The following is a 19,362-nucleotide window of genomic DNA, read 5'->3' as shown; positions in this document are numbered from 1 at the left end:
GATAACCCTCCCAAACTGGTGAATAAAGGACATAATAAGGGCAGCAAGGGAGGCAGCTGAACTGGCTGATAATGCTTTACAACAGCTTTCAAATAGAGTAGATGAGAAAAAAAAAACCCTGTTTGCGCAAGTATAATTATCTCTGTCAGCCAATCTCTGTAGCCCTTACTTCCTGTATCTGACCTTGCTGGACCAGTAACCATGGAAATTTATTTCTCTCTCTGATTGAGCACATGTCTGTGTGTATTTATGTGTGTGTGTGTGTGTGTGTGTGTGTGTGTGTGTGTGTGTGTGTGTGTGTGTGTGTGTGTGTGTGCGTGTGTGTGTGCGTGTGCGTGTGCATGTGTGTGTGTGTGTGTACACCACATCTCCATGTCATTCTCACACGAGGGCACCTTGGAAACAGTCTTATTCTTCCTTTTAAGTCTTACCATACTGTGTCCAAATAAATACACAGGGATGAGGAGTCACTCCCCCCATGCTCACACACACACACACACACACACACACACTTATTCTGCATGGCAGCAAACGTTCTTTCCACAGAGACTGGATAAATATGTGAAAATGACAGTATTTGTTTGCCTTTCATTTGGGATCTGTTATGACAGTCTGCATAAATAATGCATCTTCAGGAAAACGCTGAAATATTTACAGAACACATATTGGCACATATCTGGCTGTGGATTATGACTGTGTGCATGTGTGTGTTCTTGAGGTTGTTGTTTTTCTTTTTAACATTATTTCGGTCTTTAATGAGAGCGACCACTTACAGAGGCAGAAATACTTTACGTTCCCAGAGGCATTATCAGTCGCTGACAGCTGGTTGAATGCAGCGTTCAGTTTAAGTAGACTATCCTGTCAGATTAGCCGTTTGATGGACAGTTTCAAGACTAAGAGTTGTACAAAAACTTACCTTGCAATATTTATCTCATTGTTACTGCAAAATTAAAAGGACTCAGCTATGAAACTAAAGGACCGTTGTGTAAAGATGAAAAATCTGCATTTTTGTTTCTCCTATGCTGAAGTTGAATGAGAACTTGTAAAACCTTTTTCTCTATTTTATGGACAAAAACCTACCTTCCAAAAGAAAGACAGTCATTTTATTTTGGTGATGTTCCTAGAGGATGTTGCACTTTCTTTACAATGTTGAACATATTATAAAAAGGACAAGAATAAAAGTACAAGTAGCTGGGAAAAAAACAATAAAAGCACACATACAGTGTCTGCTCATGATATATAAGGTATAGTTTGTATAATATTACTACATATTCCTTTATGCCGGGAGTGAATCTATGCTGTCGAGTAGTGAGTGTAGAGACTAATGCTTTAATCTCCTGTGGTATATAGACACATATTTTCAGTTTTATATCGTACTCATGTAGTATTTAAAGGTTTGCTGTGAGTTTTATCTTGTATAAAGAATGAAGATGATGAAACCAAGTCAAGTTTTCCTCACTCTGAACCTCAGCGCTTTGGCACATATAAGAATTGAGTCCAGTTTTTTTTTTTTTTTTCTTTAATGGGATCGGCACAAGACATATATATTACTATACATACATATACTGTGTACATACTATATTTTAAGGAATATTGTTACCTGATTTCACTAGTCCTGCAGGACTACACTCAACTGACATGAATTCTACCTCAAAGTTAGAATTTCTCAGTTGTATTAAAACTGTCAGAAAGGTGATATTTCTACTGTATGTTTATTATTGAGGATTTATAGGTGGTGGAGTCGAACTGAAGAGCATTGGACGAAGAGGTTATTCTGATGTTTTAATCCCACTTTATCTATGTAACAAGGGTGGCCAAAACATTAGAAACACCTCTTAATGACAGCGTCTCCACGCATGCTCAGTGTCTCCGTTCCGCTGATTCTCATCAACAGCATCTTTGGATCTCCGCGCGGTCCGACAGCTCATGGATCCCCAGTGAGAAGGGCGAGCACTCCGGCCAGCGGGGTAAGACGGACTCCTTCACTGGCTGTAAACACGGTTAGAGTTGAAAAGAGGAGGCTGGAATAAGAAAGCGAGTGGCTGCGCTGTAGAGAGAAAGAAGTGTGAGGAGCTGCGTGGCCGCGATGACTCACTGGTCAGTGGAGAGATGGCGCACAGATGATGTCTGTGCTGAGCTCCGATCACACGGTAGCTGCACATCCTGAATGTTTTAAGAGGATGTGAATCTGATAAAAATCTGACGTTTTGGCCGTTTTAATGTAGTATATTAGCATAAAGAAATAAAGTCCTGCAAGTGAGTGGTAGTAAAGATTCATATAACTGTGCGCATTAGATGCTCTAAGACACTAATTACTGCTGGAGTTTGTTTTTACTGAACTTTTTTACTGCATTGATGTTCACTTTGAGTTAGGAGGAAAGTTGGGCCAAACTTACTAGCACCATGGACAGCGATGTGGGGCTGTGGCATTATTACAAAGTGTTATTTGATTATATTTAATCAGTTTGTCAGTCTTATGAAAAAAAAAATATCTCATTAGCAATCAAAACCCATGAACTGGTGTCATATTCTACTGCTTATTCCATCATCAGGCAGCACTCTCCATGTTTAATTAACAGCAATAACTGAATCTTCAACGCAATGAAAGAAGTACACAGATATTTACTTTAGCGTAATACCTGTAAAAAAAAAAAAAAACTCCATTACAAGGATGAGTACTAGTTCAACAAGTGCAAATTTATATGCACTATGTTTAGAAACTAAATGCATGAATATTTTTTTAAGCAGTAGAGCATTCATCTACAAACCCAAGGGTGAGTGGTTTAATTCCCATTTCCTCCTGGCTATTTGCTGAGGGTGTCCTTTGACAAGACACCAAAACCCCGTAGTAGAACCATCATGTACTGTCTGGCAGCTGTCCAACCACAATTTCCCCAAGGGCATCAATAAAGTATTTATTATTATTATTATTATTATTATTATTATTATTATTATTATTATTAACCAGAAACTACATTAAATTGTGGCAATAGAAGCATTTATGTGAAGTTGAGGTTTTCACATTATGTTTCCTCCTATTCATGTGACTCTATACTTCTAATTGTCATTATGTTTACCACAATTAAAACTAAAAAGGTCAGGATAATTCCTTTATAAGGAAAAACTAAACCTACAACAATTTCCCCAAGGGGATCAATAAAGTATGTCGTTAAACTGAAATAAATAGCTTTTAGTTAATGAAGTCTGGTCCCATTCAATTGTTTATTTAGAAGATAATGGAATAATTTGTAAATGCTGTTTGTAAAAGTTTTAGTTTGTAAGGTAAAAAACCAAACGCTGCTTCAAACAGTCAGTTAAAATAAAACAGTCAAGATCTCCTACTCATCTACTGCAGGTTACTTTATGGTACAGACTGCGATCAGTCATGTGTGGCCACTTAGAGCAACCACTTGAAGGCAGAGAACGAACGGAATCAGTCGAAGCGTCTCAGGAGAATAACAACAGAGGGACATGTGTGCATATGCGTAGAAGGAGGAATAGCGTGTGCATGTTCTTGCATATTTGTGACTCATCTGTGGGTGGTAATAAAGCCCCCTCGGGGCCCTGGTGGCCATGAGCCGTTCACATCCAGCAACAATAACTGGGGCAACCTGACGAAACAGGCCAAGATTTATGACCAGTCTCTGAAGGGAGTTTTTTTTTTTATTGAGGGGAATCCATATTCAGCACACAACCAGTGTTTGTTCTACAACAGCCCGGCAGCTGACATGTACACACATCAATCTGTTCAGCACTGTATGTATGTATTAGCTGTAATATATATCTTTACCATAGGTGGACCAGGTGTGGTATTACAGTATGGCGCTGTGCTCTGAGGCATGTGGCTCTGGATCAGGAGGAGAGTCGTCCGGCAGTGAGGTGAGCTTGGGTCTCCCACGGTGATTGGTCACTTGATTTCACTTGATTTTATTACAGCTAAAATGTTCTTAACGTCAACATCAGGCAGATGTAGAAAGGTCACTTAATACAGTTTGATAATGGGTATGTTCAGGTGATGTGGTTGTGTTTATGTTTGGGCTTACATTCACTGGCATGGTTGTGATTTTAAATGTTTGTGTTTTTTTGTGGAACAGTCATGGTTAATTTAAAAAAAACCCATTCATACTGGAATCAGGCCGTGTTTTATGATCCATCCACGCTGACCTTCTGTACCACTTTCTCCTTCTCTCGTGTCAAAATTACTAAGGCTACAAGATAAACTATAAGGCATTAAATTGTGCCAACTGCTGGTTGGAGTCATATTATTGTAATAAGGAAATAAAGCGTCTTGAATGCTTCAGGACCATTAGTTACTTTAACACCACACTGTCACTTTGTTTTCTTTCTTGTTCTTCCTCTTACCCAGTAACAGTATAAGTGTACTTTGTATTTATTAAACACATGCAATATATAAAGAGTTAAAAATAATGTACTTCAAGTCTAACTTTAGTCCTCTTTATTCGTTAACCCATTCTCTGCATTCCTTGTTTTGTGGGCGTTTGTTCTTCTTGCTTCAAACCTGAAAGAGAGACTGTGCAGGGCAAATGTAATCACTGAGTGACTGGTGTTTTCACACCCTGCAGGCCGGTTCAAGCTGTCTTCAGTTTGGGGTTCGCTCGTATCTGCACCACTTCTACGAGGAGTGCTCAGCCTCCATGTGGGACAGAGACCCTGAGGATCGGGGGTTCGTCCAGAGCCAGAGGTCAGCCCTGTGGTGGAACTCGGCAGTCTGGAAGGTAGAACATCAACACTTTCCAACACATTTACTGGATCTTAAGACTAATTCGATAACTTGTCTTTGTATTCAATGCAGTACATTTAGTACAGGTACCAGAGCTTGGTGGAAACAAATGTCTACAATATGCAACGTATGTAGAAGTTTATTTTAATATTGTGCACCCTATTGATATTGAGATATTACTTTCAAGTCACCATTTTTCTTTTGTATACAGAGTAAAGAATAATTAGTTGCTGAAGTTCGAAAGGTCACATAAATTTTAGTTGTTGTTGTCGTTGTTGCTGTTTGTTGTTTTTCCATTTTCCGCAAATTTGGACCGACAAATTCCCTGTGTCCTTGTCAGTGTCAACCCCTGCGTTTGCCCAGTGAGTGCCGGTAGAGCTACGCCACCTCCCGCTGATTGTTTTCACCTGTCAGCAATGAGTTTCACCAATATAATGAAAAAATCTTTCTTTATGTTGTTCAAACACCAGCGTTTTAAACTGCTGTCTCCACATGATGCAGTACCAGCAGCGGTGCAGTGGTATTTGTAAAGGTGAAGGATTACATGTAAGCCCCCTGCCTGTTTGGCAATTTGGATTTTTCTGCATCACAAACAACAAAATGACCTTTCCTAACAAGAAGTGAAGTGTGCTGAGCAAAGAGTGCCACCTAAAGAAGAATAGACCAGGAAAGCACATATTACCCCTTCAGTTTTCTCTCCTCTCTCCAGGTGTCCTTGTTTCTGGGTCTCCTGATCCTGACTGCAGGCTTTGCCAGCCTCTCAGTTGGTTACTCCACTCCTCATAAAATAGAGTCGTTTGGAGAGGGAGACCTGTTCTTCGTGGACACCCAGGCTGTCGGCTTCAACAAGGGGCTGCACATCAGCACCGCAGCCGGCATTGGGCTCTCCTGCCTGGGCTCGGCCCTCGTGGCCGTAGGGATTGTTGTTTGGATCCTCCCCAGAGCCAACTTGAAAGAGAGGTTGCTCCACAGCATCGGGGATGGGGAGCAGAGAGGAGATTCGGGGTCAAAGTGGAGAGGATTTAGGGATCCAAGGGATGTGATCACGAAGCCGCCAGGGGTAGACAAGAGGAAAATACCTGTCTCACTGTCCAAAGTGGAAAATGTGCAGCCCGCTTCTTAAAAAGTTTCCTGTCGAGCTACATGTTCAGGAGCCTCCTTGTACTTATTACTTCTACTGATTATTGTTTGTGTCTGATCTGTTTTGGTAAGAAATTAGTTATTTGAGTATAAAAACTGTTCAAATGGATGTTGTTTTGTGACCTGGACATTACAGTTAGACATAAAACAAGCACTTTAAACAACTATCAAGTTTAGAAGCACAACTTAATCTAATAGATCATTCATTTCTTGTAGTAAATCCAGGCTCTGAGACTTTAACTATAGACCCTGTGGCTCCCTTAAACACCTCATCCTGCAGCATATGGATTGTCGACCAGACTGTGTTTGTGCAGTGCACTAATGTTATATTTTAAAAATACAATCCACTCGGAGACTTCAAGATAGAAGAAACCTGATGACGGGTGGTAGAAAACAATGTTTTTACCTCCCACTTAGTGGTGATAGTCTTTTTTAATGTTACCTTTTTAAAATAGCAATGGTATCAGCTTTCCAAGTAGGTAGAGAAGGCAGCGATACGGCATGAATCATATAGACAACCCACATTTCCATTCACATGAATCACAGGATTTTCAAAAGGGACTCACATGCAGGGAGACAACGGATAAAAAGAATCATTAACTATGCCATATCTATATTTCCACATATCTACACTAATGCTCAGCCTTCTGTGTTCAACACACCTAACATGCACTTGCACTCACCCGCTCACCCACACCCACAAATTCGTGCTCCAATGACAATATCACCTATTTTCTCCTCACTGTAATCTAGCTCCGTAATTGCCTGCAATCTGTGTCTCCAGGCAACAGTTCGGCTTCGAGTGCTCTATTTCCAACTCTGGACAAAGATTGTGTTCTGATTGGCCAAGCACTCCCCCTCTCCTTATTTTCACACCAATCAGATTTTTTGTTTACAGGCATACCACAGTAGTAGCGATTAAGTGATGAAGCGCTGAGGTGAGAGGAATTTGCACTGGCACCGTAGGGGCCACCTGTTTGATTGGGTCCTCCAATTTAGTTAAATTGGCTGGAATAATAGAGAGTACATGTTAGAAAGAAAAAAAAAAAGTAAACTACAGGTAGAATTACTATGATGTCCTCATTCAACTGCACTGATTCCACTGGATGTTACTATTGGTGTTTCATTGTTTTATTGTGTTGGTAGATGATGAAGATAACAGAATAACAGGAGGCAAATGAGCAAAATAAACTTGTGATCTGCATACCGAACGTTTAGAGACGTGTGATTCAATGTTCAAGATTCAAGATCCAAGATTGAAAAAACCCTTATCCTTTTGTCTACTCAGAACTTTCACTTTTGCGACTTGTGAACAGAGATGTTGTCTCATTTCATCCACACACGTTGACACTCCTCTGTTCAGGTCGAGCGCCTTTTGGACCAGGCCTAATCATCAGTGGTTCTGCCTGTGTCAGCTCAGGCTGTTCTTTGGTTCGCCTCTGTTCTCTCGTTTTTAGAAATCAATTTATCCACATTAGGTTCAGGTAGGTTTTCCATGGGTCTTAACATATTATGTATCATGTTTGATTGGCTGGTTTCTATTTTGCTAATTGTTCATGTTGCCTTGGTCGTCTACATTTAAGCAACAGAGTTCTGGTAAACACACTTTCTAACTCCACACGTACAGATTGGTTTCATTTTCAACAAGTCTTCAGTCCCAGCCAACACGTGTCGAATTAGGTTAATTGGTGGAAATCAGTGAAGTTTCTATAACCCCTGACTCCTAAACAAAAAACACACTGTATATACATAAACAATAATTCACTAGTTGTTATGCTCATTGACCAAATGTCCCAAAAGCAAACCAACCAGTGTTAAACAGGTAGAACCCATCAAACTAAAACAGAGCAAATTATGACAAGTATGACACTGTAAGAGAGATGGATAAGATAATGAAAAAAGAAATCTGCATTACATCCTGTAACTTCAAAGATGAGTGTTTTCATCCAAATGATTGAAATTTTCTTTTCAGTTGGACCCAAATCAATTTGTATAGCACTCGCTGGATGTGTACTCCTTCTAAGAGATTTTATTTATTATATATTTATTATATATTAAGTCTGCCATGAATTTTAGTTTGACACAATTAAATCTTAACTCAAGGTAATTTAATGTAAAGTTTATCTATAGATAGACTAACTCTCTCAAAATATGTCACTGTGAAGCTATAGTGTAAATTGGCATTCTGTGCAGACATTCAACTGCATTCAAAATGTGTGTGTCAGTCACGCACTTTAAAGTCAGCTATTACTGAGAATTGCCACACAACAGCATAAGAAATCCAGTAAGCAATACCAGGACACTCACTGTGCAAATATCACATTGAGTACTTCTTGTACTGTGCAGTTGACAGTGAGATTTAGACCTGGGTTTGTGCACGACTGTGTGAGAGGTGAGTTGTATTTATGGCTGTACATTGTGTTACTTTGGTGAGATGAGTCACAACTGGGAGTGTGACTCATCCCATCTTGTTTCCCAAATCACAAACTGGGGATGTTTGGTCACAACTAGTCCTCAGCTACATAGCTGGAGTGATACACTCATATCTTATCTCATATTTTATAAATCATCACCTTTCAGTTGTTTTCAGGCTCTGATGTACTGCAACTGTCCTCAACCAGTGCAGTAAAAACAAGTCAACATGCATCTTGCACACTTTCAGCATGTTTGCACGACTGATTTGAGCATTCAGGGTTTATTAGCAAGTGCATGTAAGTGCATAATGAGATAGAAAAGTGGAGATGGTGACAGTGTTTCCTGTGAAGATGGAGGCTGATACACTCCACTGACTGCAAAGCTCCGAGTGTGAGTCACTCTGTTGTGGGAGAGAACCACACAGCCGAGGATTGGGCTGCAGTCTGCTCGGCTGATTGGCAGACCCATCCATCCCAGTGTGTGTATGTGTGTGTGTGTGTGTGTGTGTGTGTGTGTGTGGATGCTGTATCTCTGCTTGCCTGAGAGCCTGCTGCACCGATATGATACTGTAACATCTCATCTGCTGTGGAAAGCAGATAGGAAGCTGGTACGTCTCTCAGCTTGTGTGTTGGGTTAAGTACTGTTTGGACATATTTGGCACCAGTCGTGTGTGAAAAAGTCCAGATTTCTTCTAATTTTTTTATGTAACCGTTTGACCAGGAAAGCTCAAATGAGATCTGAAATGGAGGCAGATGAGAAAAAAAAAAGATGATAACCGTTTAAAATATAGCTCAGAAAAGCAAAACGTAAACATCAGAAGTTCATTCTGCTAAAGGTCACAGGGCTAAACTGTGCTCGAAAACAAAGGCTTCTCATTATGAAAATAACAGCTTTGTAATATACTGTAAATCACCAAATCTTCTGTCCTTCTAATATTAATAATAATAATTAATTCTAGTTTTGTAACAATGCTTATTCCTCACAAAAAATATCTAAACAAACAGACATAGTGGCTGTTTCATAAAACATATTCCCACAAAAGAAAGTCATCAAACTCAATAACAACCTTTCCTCTATCAACCAGGACAGACCAGCATCCATTTGATCACAGTGTTGTTTTATTTATTTATTTTAATTTTGTATTTTTTTGCAGCAATAATCTGCCTTTTACAATATGGATATAATTTTACCAATATAATTACACCTTAAATTTTGAGCTTTATCCTCTTTCTCTATGGGGTTTTTCTGAATGGTAATGTTGTAATTGTAATGCAACATCTAAGTATTTATTTAGCAATAAATGCTGCAGCCAAAGCTGAGCCTGTTATCCTGCAAACAAACGCCCACTGCTGTGAAGATGCACACTCCGGAGTTGAAGGGCCCAGTAGCATACGGCTCAGTTTAACAGGTAACATATGAATAAATGCATATTTGTTTTGAAAACTCTCCTTGTTGCAGCAGATGCGGCTCTTACTTGTGAAATAATGAAGTGCCCTCACCTAGTCAGCAGGTCCGTCTGCTCCTTCAGTTTGAATGATAGCATTTAGCATCATGGTGCTAGCCAGCACTAGTCAGGATAAACCAACTGCACATAGACTACAGAGTATAACTGCCAGTTCTTGAACTTTTTTGTTACTTAAACACAAACATTGCATAGGTTATGGACAATACAACTATTTGGACTGTCCTGAAAAAGAAATAAACCACTGGTGTAGTGAGCATCATACATAGAACGGCTCAACCGGGAAAAACAACTGATGACAGGAGCATTGTGAGAGCTGTGAAATCTAAAACAATAGTCAGTGTCTGGATTTAGCCTTGCCATTTCAATACTGTTGAATGGAACTGTAGATTATATTTTTGGATTTTTTGTTTGTTTGTTTTTTGTTAATAAAGTAGGCCTTTTATCAAATCTATGACACATCCAGACACATTCTTACAAGTCTGCCTGCTATTTGATGCTGCCGATCTTACACCCTCTGCTGATTTCCCACTCCACTCCACCACTCCTCCTCCTCCTCATTTTCCTCCTCCTCTTCTAGTTATTACCATACTCACAATGGCAGCTGTTGCCTTGTGCATTTATGTGCCTCTGACATCTTACTGATCTGTATCTGCTCATGAGTGTTCTTTCTGTGTACTTCTTTGGGGGGATTTTATGTGCTTTCTTCAGAATCTAGCACAGCTTGGATTCATTTGGGGAGAATCCAAGGAGTTATTGTCTACATTTGGTATAATAAATGGTCTTAAACCCTTTGACTTTAAGTGTTCAAGAACAAAAACCCAAAAGCGAACAGTTGAAATTTCACTGAATCAAATAAAGATGCACATTTCTTTTTCGTCAGATGCCATTATCAGACAGATGTGACCGTTATAAGGAACATAAGAGCTTGACAGGGAAAATGAATCATGTGGTAGAGAAGAAGGAGAGAGTCGCACTAGCCATCTGCCATTACTGTGCATGGCTTCGTGTTCAAATGTTCATTTTCTTCTATAAGAACTAGACGTGCTATGTGGCTCAGAAGTGAAGTGACAGCAGGCAATCACATTACCAGTGAACTCAGCGTTATTGACCATGCTGATGTCTCACATCGCAACATGAAGAGACGTTATTTCCATCTGAAACCACAACTCAATTTAAACAATTCCAATGGCCAAGTTCTTATGTAAGCAGAGCATTATAGAGTCCATCACCATGAAATAATCAACTGCAGGCCACGGTATGTGTGCAGGAAGTTAACAGTACGTACGGGAACATAGAGAAAGTCAGGCCAGTTAGTGAATTTGTCTATCATTTGAGAATCATTGGACTGTATGAGACCAGTACAACATGAAGCATTTTAGTCAGCATCAGCCCTCCGATGTTCTCTCTGTTCATTCAAGAAGAGGTTCTCTACATGCCGCAACCAATCAGTCTTTGCTTCGCAGCTGTTAGAGGCTGTGAAGATGAAACAGAATCTGGTGGGCAGACCAACACCCTATTTCATCAGTTAAAAGTCTCATTACATGAGCACGTCTTCCCACATAAAAAGTACGAAAATGTGCTTCTATGAAGAAAAAAAATACAGGAAGGAAAAAAGATATTTTTAGCTGATATATCTTCCAATCACACACTTTTATACAAATGTAGAAAAGATTCATTTTAGAGAAATTGACATCACCTTATCCTCATTGAGGACCTGAGTAATTCAATGAAAGAAGTATTCATTTATTAATGCAACCTGTATTCTGTTACACTGCACAGTCATGAAGTCTAACCGTCAGTGTGGTTACTTTTAAAGTGATCTAGTTTTAAGCTAATTAACTTCTATTATATATAAATGACTGAAGAAAGTGTGGTGAATGTGAAATGATTTTAATGTTTATTGAACATAGTTTAATGTAAGTCATTTTAGTCCAGACTTTAATGAAAGAAAGCCCCTATTCGCTCATAACAATTTCACTTAGTTTTCACTTACTGTAGTTCTAATGCCATGTTTTTGTTGTTCTACTCAGTCAGCAATGTCAAAGTTCAAAGGTCAAAGTTGCTTGGTATAGTCCAGTACTACTAAAATATTACTAAAAGAAAACACATCTGCTAACCTTATGTCATCTTCAACAACACTTTGTCTCCTTGTTAGTTGTTCCAAATCTGTAACCGTCCGTGTCGTGTTTTGATCTTTCATTGCTGACTGGTGTCCAGTGCTGCAGGCTTTTGGCAGACAGATGTTTGTTGCAAAATCTCTCAAGTAAAAAGTGTAGCAGAATAAGTGTGCGTTTGATTTGTTGTTCTGGGACGTTCAATTTTTACTCAACTAGACCAGTGGTTCCTAACTCCTGGTCCTCAAGGACCAGGGTTGGGAACCACTGATCTAGACAATGGACTTTATTAATAACGTTGCACTGAAACAGGATGAATAATGAATGATTCCCTGATTGAGATCAAGCCAAGAAGAGGTGAACAATTAGGAAGTGATGAAGGTTGTGGCAGTAGCACCTGCAAGACGTGTCATTTAAAGTGCCATAAGTATAGAACTTATAAGTTATACTAAATAGGCCTATAGATTATACCAGCAGTTAATCCTACTCTACTCTTTCATTAGAACATCCAAAAGCAGCACACAAGTCTGGTGTTTCCTACTTTTAGATAGAACCCCACTGCAATATGGCAGCAGAAGCCTGGGTGAGGCATCTATGTGTATCTATGGGTGCATACAGTGTTAGCATTGTTACTATGCCAAACATATTCTTTGCCCATGGCAGGGCTCAGTTAGGTTTACGCACAAACACAAAGTGGTTAAGATGAAGTGACCTTCCTCAGCGTGGTAGAGAACAAGTGCAAAAATCGATAAACTCACTTTTAATGTTCCACGTTGTTTTGGTTGCCTTTCATTGTCAGGCATAGAACCATAAGCTTAACGACAAACAGACATGGAGTCAATGCATAAATTATCACGTTACAGTACAGGCAAGCTGTGCATGAATTAACAGCTTAGCATGCATACATTTGAGGTGTTTACTATTTGAAAGCATTCATTTTAAAATACCTTAGAAATAAACTATAGATGATGTAACAAGTAATGCAGTAAATTAAAAATTCAAAGCTTGTGGAGGTGACTGTTATATTTCCACTGTCAGGATATGGATACACCCATGCACCCACTCTGATTGGAGCAACAACTCACGGCTTCTCCAGCAGTTGTCAAAAAGCCATTTGTGCAAAAGCAGGAAATCACAAATGAAGACGTACTGTAGTTGAGACCCGTTGAAGGGATGTGGATATGAACAGAAAAAAGGAAATTAAAACACTTCATCACAAAATAACTGCAGGAATCCATTAAACATTAGGTATTGATGATATATAACAATGTCAGATCATCTGAGGTGAATTTTAATTTCAATTTTAATAACTTAATTTTAATAACTTGAAAAAGGTATTTTTTTCCTAATAATTTCATCTACTTTGTTGATCTATCTTTGTTAAGTATTTATGAGAGGAAGGTGATAATAAGGTAGCTAAATTCAAGGCTGCAGGTATGCAAAGACAGATGTTAATAAAGTGGCGGGTACCATTTTTGGGTTATTATTTTATCTTAGGAAAAATGTGTGGCAGAATGACAAGAGACCTGCTTCAAGTTCTGTTGCTTTAAATTAATTTTCTACTTTTTATTTAAACGTAAAAGCCATACCAGGGTGTATATGAACAGTATTTGTGCAATACTAATTTACAGGCTGTGGGTGTAGATCTGTGCAATATTAAAGCAAGTAATATGTAAGATAAACTCACTTAGTGTGACAACAGAAGGCACTGCTGTCATCCCTGATAAGAATGATGAATGTAAAATAGGGATTTTTGTGTTTCTATGGAGTATAACAGTTTGACAGTGTTTTCTCTCCTACAATATATTTAAAGATTATCTTTTTTCCCACAATGTCAGTTTAAAGTCAACAGACAGGAGAACCCAAACATGGCACTTGCCTAATCAAAAGTTTGCATTGTGCAAAAGTTATTTTCCCTCTCTCCTTTGTATGAAACCCATCAGGAGATTTGGCACAGTCAAACACCTCTGCATATTTGCAGTAACCATTGGTTTGTTGAGCATTAAAAATGTTAATTGGAATTTTTAAAAAGGAAAGAAAATATCGCATTACCATCCCACCTCCTCCAGTCACAGGCTGTCAAAATGCAATATTCCAAATTAGATTGTATTTGGATAATCTTTTGAACTGTAATAGGTTTCCAGCCTGCAGGCATATTACTATTGGCACATCATTATTAAACAAAAGTGACACCGAACCATCACTTTGCAGGCGGCGCCAGATAAACGTTCGACACCATGCAAATAATATTAGTTCTGCTTCCAGAGTCACTGGCTTATCTCTGGGATGCTATATTGGGTTCATATCCCTGTCGGCTGGCGAGGGCCTTCTGACGGAAGTGTCTAAATTTATGAGTAGCCCATATGTGTGAGGTGCATGTATGAATAGGCTGCTGTGTGTGTGTACTATGTAACGTGTGTGTCGCACATTAACGCTTTTATATGCAAATGCTGTGTTTATGTGTGTGTGTGTGTGTGTGTGTGTGTGTGTGTCTGTGGGTGGGTGGATAGATGAGTGTGTGCCTGCTTGTGGCTGTGTGTGCACAAAACTGGATCCATTCATATGTAAATAGGCAGTGCATGTGTGCCTGTATATGCAGACGCGACCCATATCATGGCATAATGAGATCCGCCACTGTTGGTTACCCTCAGACAGTGGTAATTATGGCTGCAGTGAAAGAACTGATGCTGAAGGAAGGACAGACGCTCACACACCAACATATTCAGCCACACACAGGCGTCAGTGACACTGACAGCCCGCTGCAGGCAAAATGACGACCTGTCCATTTGGTACCGGGCTGGGAATGTGAATCTGTTAACTGGAATTAGACCTGCATCCGCTCTCTAATCAGCTTTACAAAAATTGCATACTTGTTATGATATTCAATACCACAAAGATACGGGGACGTTCGCAGTGATGTTATGTGGAGAACAAATGGATAAGGAGGCTCAGTATGAGACAGCATGATGCAAAGAGCGACCAATAAAAACATGAAATATGAAAAGATAAAAGCTTTTCCATGTCATAATGTAACTCTTTCAGTTTGATACTGCTTTCAGGAATGGTAAACAGTTTATAAATTGTGTTAAATGGCATAAAAAGCTTATTGCCTATTCAAATGGGAAACAAACTGCCTATTCAAATAGGAATCTGCAAATTTCTTGTCCAGGAACTGTGTGAAATCAGCTGATATTTTTCAATAACCTAAAGTAAAACGTTTTATCATTTTAAGCTAATTTAACCTCGAATTTCTATTGTTATTGTCTCATAAACAACAACTGGACGGACTGGAAGTCTTTACAAATGATGAATTAAAAGAATTAACTTCTAAGACCCTCTTGACATTATTGAGATGAGTCTCAGGTGATCAGTAGACAGAGGTAAATACACGTGTCAGCCACAAGGATAAATTATGATCCAGTTCCTGCTGGACATGGAGACATAAGTATGTGTACAGGTGTAAACAGTGATGTGTCTCGAATCACGTGTGTCAGGTGTAAAAGCTGTCTATTAGTTCACTGAACTCATGAAATTAAGTTGATTTTAAAAAACAACTGGTATCTTCCCAACTTCCCAACTTTCGTGCTGGAAACTTGCTGTCGCACAACGTGATTTGCTCGCACTTAGAATCGATCCAAGTTACTGGAAGCAGCTCAACAAAGAAGGTTTGATACAAAGTGGCTCTAATAGAAGACGGCTCATCACGTTTGCTGCAGAAATATGGTTCTTATTCTCAAGAGTTTCAAGAGTTAACTCTTCAGATGGACACTGCAGTAAAGCTGGAACTACTTTATCTGCTGAGGTGTGAGGTGCTGTTGAAATGTCTGAAAACTAGAATTACCACCTCGCACCTCATATGCCTCCTCCAACCAGTCAAGGTGCAGTTTAAAGGACTGTGTGTCCAGACTCATATCCTAATCAGTTCAATTGTGAGTCCAAATTTAATTTGTGCCAGACATTCTCTGCGGGTGCTGATGTATAATCCAACAAAGTGATATCAAGGTTTTATCATTTCTTTAAACTATTATTGTTGTTGAACTTCCTTTTACCACAAAATTCAATTCAATTCAAAACAATAACAAGGCCTAACACTAATTAAATTTAATATCACCTTTTCCCCCCACAACTTAAGTAAATGTTTTATGTGCTAGAATTCAAAGATGGGAAGTTAGAAATATGTATTCAAAAATCTGAAACACTAGAGCATAGTTTGCAAAATAACCAGCAGCAATGTATAGGATTCATGACTGCAGTAAATGGACGGAATCACTCAGGGTGTTTGGATACGGGTCTATAGTGCCCCATCTTCGTTTATAGCATTTGTCATCACCACAGCCGTCCTTGTCTCATTGTTCCTCCTCCCTAGGTTGGCCAGCCTGCTCTCTGATGACAGGCTGTACTACCTGATAGGCTCTGCATCCTGTTTTCACACTGACAATCACATCAACTAGGCTCTGATTTATTTTCTTGGTACTCGCCTTGAACCTTTCAGCCACAATGGCACTCTCTTTACATCTCTCCATCTGTGAATGCCAAGTGTTGCCTCTCTGCTTGTCTCAGTGGCTAATGGACAGCCATACAGCGCAGAGTGTCTTTTATGGGGAAGGCCCCTTGATCACATGTATGTTTCCACCCCACATACAAGCAGCATAGAGGGGGGAAAAGCATAAAGGATGAATTATTATCAATATATACAAGACTCGCATCCATTTTCACCAGCTTTTTATGAGGCTTACCTTACTTACCTTTTAAAATGGCCGTGAGTTGAAAGGGTTTACAGCTGCCTTTCAACATTGGCCAATTTCTTCCAATCCAATGGGCATATCACTTGTGCTGCTAGCTTAGCGTGTTCTGAATAAAAATCATATCTCATCAACACGACGGCTGCAACATAAAATAGAATGAACAAGTTTTCTAGAAAGCAGCACTTATTGCTGTGATTTTTATAAAGAAAAATGACTGAGTCAAACAGCAGGGTGCCTGTTCCTTTTTCTAAGAATTTATTTTTTGACCATCTTTCTTCTGACATTTAATGTATCAAAAAAAAAAAAAAAAAAAAAAACACACATTTTCTGTGATAAAACATGGAGGAGGGATGTTCAAAAGTGAGCGGGCTGGACTGTAAAAACACAGAGGAGAATTTGGAGCATGCATCCCTCCCTCAACACCTACATGATCGCTCTGTTTTTGGAGCAGGCAGTGCATGAAACCCTCATGAGAGAAGAGAGGAGCGTAGTCTGCGAGTGTGAGGCCAGAAGCCCAAACGAGAATACAGCAGGAGTGTAAAACCTGCACAGGCAGCCCACGGTATGTCGTGTTGCTCTGTACACCCAACCATAATAAAGTGGGCTGAACCAACAGCCAATAAAAGCCTACCTTCATTAAATGCACAGTATACCATTGACAAAAGAGAAGTTGGATATAAAGAGAAAGAGATGAGGAGGACAGGCATCCTACTTTTGAAAAGAGTCAGCAGACTGCACCAGTGGGTGAACTCTAGATTGTGAAGCACTGTTTTCACTGTGACTCATAAAAACCATTATAAATGCACACTTACACAGTGGCGCAAAGTCGATGCATGTTTCTTTCTTAATGACTGACTCATTTGAACATGGGAACTGGCTGTAAACTATAAGTGCTGTCATAACACAAACACAAATTCATGATGATTTGATGTACTATTTTTGTCCGTGTACTCAGTGGGCTGATGAGCATGATGAAACCATAACATGAAGCTGAGTGACAGAAGAAACTGACATGTTTGCTCAGATGTGTCATCAATCACTCTCCAGAATTACATTTCACACTAGCAGGGAATAGTTAAGCAGAATCAGGTCACAGCTAAAACCCACTAAAATGCATTAGGCTATAATTAAATAATGCTAGCTGGAGAGGAAATCAACAGTGAAATTAAAGCCAAAACATAGCTACCATTACAAGTCCAATTAGGAAAGTGGGATTGTTGACTCAGAAGAGCAGATTAGTTTTCAAGGGCCACCAAATGCAGTAGATCTGTGGTTCAACAGGGGCAAGACCAGTTCCTAATGGGTGGACCAGGGCACACATTTAAAGGAAATTAGTAAAAGAAAAAACTCCAAACTGATATTAACTGTATTAACTTAATAATAAAAAATAAATAGCTACCATTGAGATCTAAAATCAATTAGTCCTTAAAAAAGAATTCATAAACAGTTGATTTTAGTATAACAAAAGATTGTGAATGCACTTTGAAATGAAATAAGGGATTATTTATATTGGCAGTGATTTATTTCTGCTTTAAAGTCAATCAGTACTTTTGCTAAAGGTTTATTTATTTCATTGTTTGTACTTTCGAGCAATCTGAACCATTTGTTGAGTACTTTAAGCTTACAACTTCAATTTTTAGTCATTACTAGCTATTTATTGGTCACTTTTAGTGATGTTCCACCCATTATTGCTTTATTATAGCTAGTTTTTCAGTTTCATTTCAGTATGTCAGGATTGTCTCTACTACAACTCTTAATTATTTATTAATTTTGGCTTATATTTCAGAAGCTACACATTTGTGAGTACTTGACTGTCCATTTATCCTGATGGTTTGACTTCTCTGGCTACATTTTATCTAGCAATTACCACATAACATATTTTTTGAACAAATCATAATTTACATTTACCAATCGATTTATTCCACAGTCTTTCCATGCACTCCCGGCAACCGTACAACTAGCCGTGGGGTGAATGTACCCTTCAGTCCACAGGTCAGACTGGATTGAACTTTTATTGTTATTATCCTGTACTAAACACATGCTGGACTTTGAATATTTTCAGAGGGGCAAACATAGACTATCAAGAAGCTCATCCACTTGGTCAGTACAACAAAAAGACAATAAGACAACTGCTAGTAGAGCTGGATTCTTCACCCTGCAAAGTACATTTACCACATGGGATCTCTAGTGGATGTTCTGTGATGTTAGATCCAGGTTTGTGCTTACTGTTACTGTAGGGGGGGGGGGTTGCTTTGCTTGGCTAAGATGATGGCTTAAGATGGATCTCTGAATACTGTGAACAGATTCCAGCCCCCCTATATGGTGGGCTGTGGGCTGCTGTCTTTTATGGCAGATTCCTTTGAGGCACGAGTATCTGAGGGAGACTGCAGAGAGGCGCTGCTCAATGAGCAATTTACAGTCTATGTGTTCTCAACAAAGTTTCTTCTTTAGACCCCGAAGGCAGGTCTTAATTGTTAGACGTGATATCTACACTCCCCCTCTCCTCTTTCTGTGACTGTTTTCTTCTCCCTCCTCCCACCCATCCTCCCTCCAGCTATTAGGAATTGGATTTGGAGCAGAACGATCCATTTAGTCTCTCTCCTCCACCTATATCCCTCTCTCTGCTTCCACACCTCCTCTGAAGGTTTCTCTCATCAAAGCCTGGGCCTAATCTGTCTATTTTTACCTGAAGGAATGAAAGAAAGGGATGAGGTAATGCTTTTCCTGTCCATCAGGTGGGCA

At 39.3% G+C, this 19,362-nt stretch overlaps 1 protein-coding gene across 1 annotated transcript; it reads left to right on the top strand.

Moving 5' to 3' along the window:
- The first annotated feature begins 1,833 nt into the window (after positions 1–1,833).
- On the top strand, positions 1,834–7,072 carry nrsn1l (neurensin 1-like). The gene is made up of 4 exons (XM_026349139.1): positions 1,834–1,967; positions 3,796–3,879; positions 4,584–4,736; positions 5,451–7,072. The coding sequence occupies exons 1-4, from the start codon at positions 1,839–1,841 to the stop codon at positions 5,862–5,864; spliced, it is 780 nt and encodes a 259-aa protein (XP_026204924.1). The 5' UTR covers positions 1,834–1,838; the 3' UTR covers positions 5,865–7,072.
- The last annotated feature ends 12,290 nt before the right edge of the window (positions 7,073–19,362 follow it).

The sequence above is a fragment of the Anabas testudineus genome, chromosome 11, assembly GCF_900324465.2.
Source record: "Anabas testudineus chromosome 11, fAnaTes1.2, whole genome shotgun sequence".
Lineage (NCBI taxonomy): Eukaryota > Metazoa > Chordata > Actinopteri > Anabantiformes > Anabantidae > Anabas > Anabas testudineus.
This window is presented reverse-complemented; position numbering and strand designations above follow the sequence as displayed.

Bases quoted from the DNA above. Each gene is read 5' to 3' on its own strand.
- nrsn1l (XM_026349139.1), top strand. From the start codon at position 1,839: ATGACAGCGTCTCCACGCATGCTCAGTGTCTCCGTTCCGCTGATTCTC. The intron at 3,880-4,583 runs GTGAGCTTGGGT...CACACCCTGCAG, and splicing joins GAGAGTCGTCCGGCAGTGAG to GCCGGTTCAAGCTGTCTTCA. The intron at 4,737-5,450 runs GTAGAACATCAA...TCCTCTCTCCAG, and splicing joins GGAACTCGGCAGTCTGGAAG to GTGTCCTTGTTTCTGGGTCT.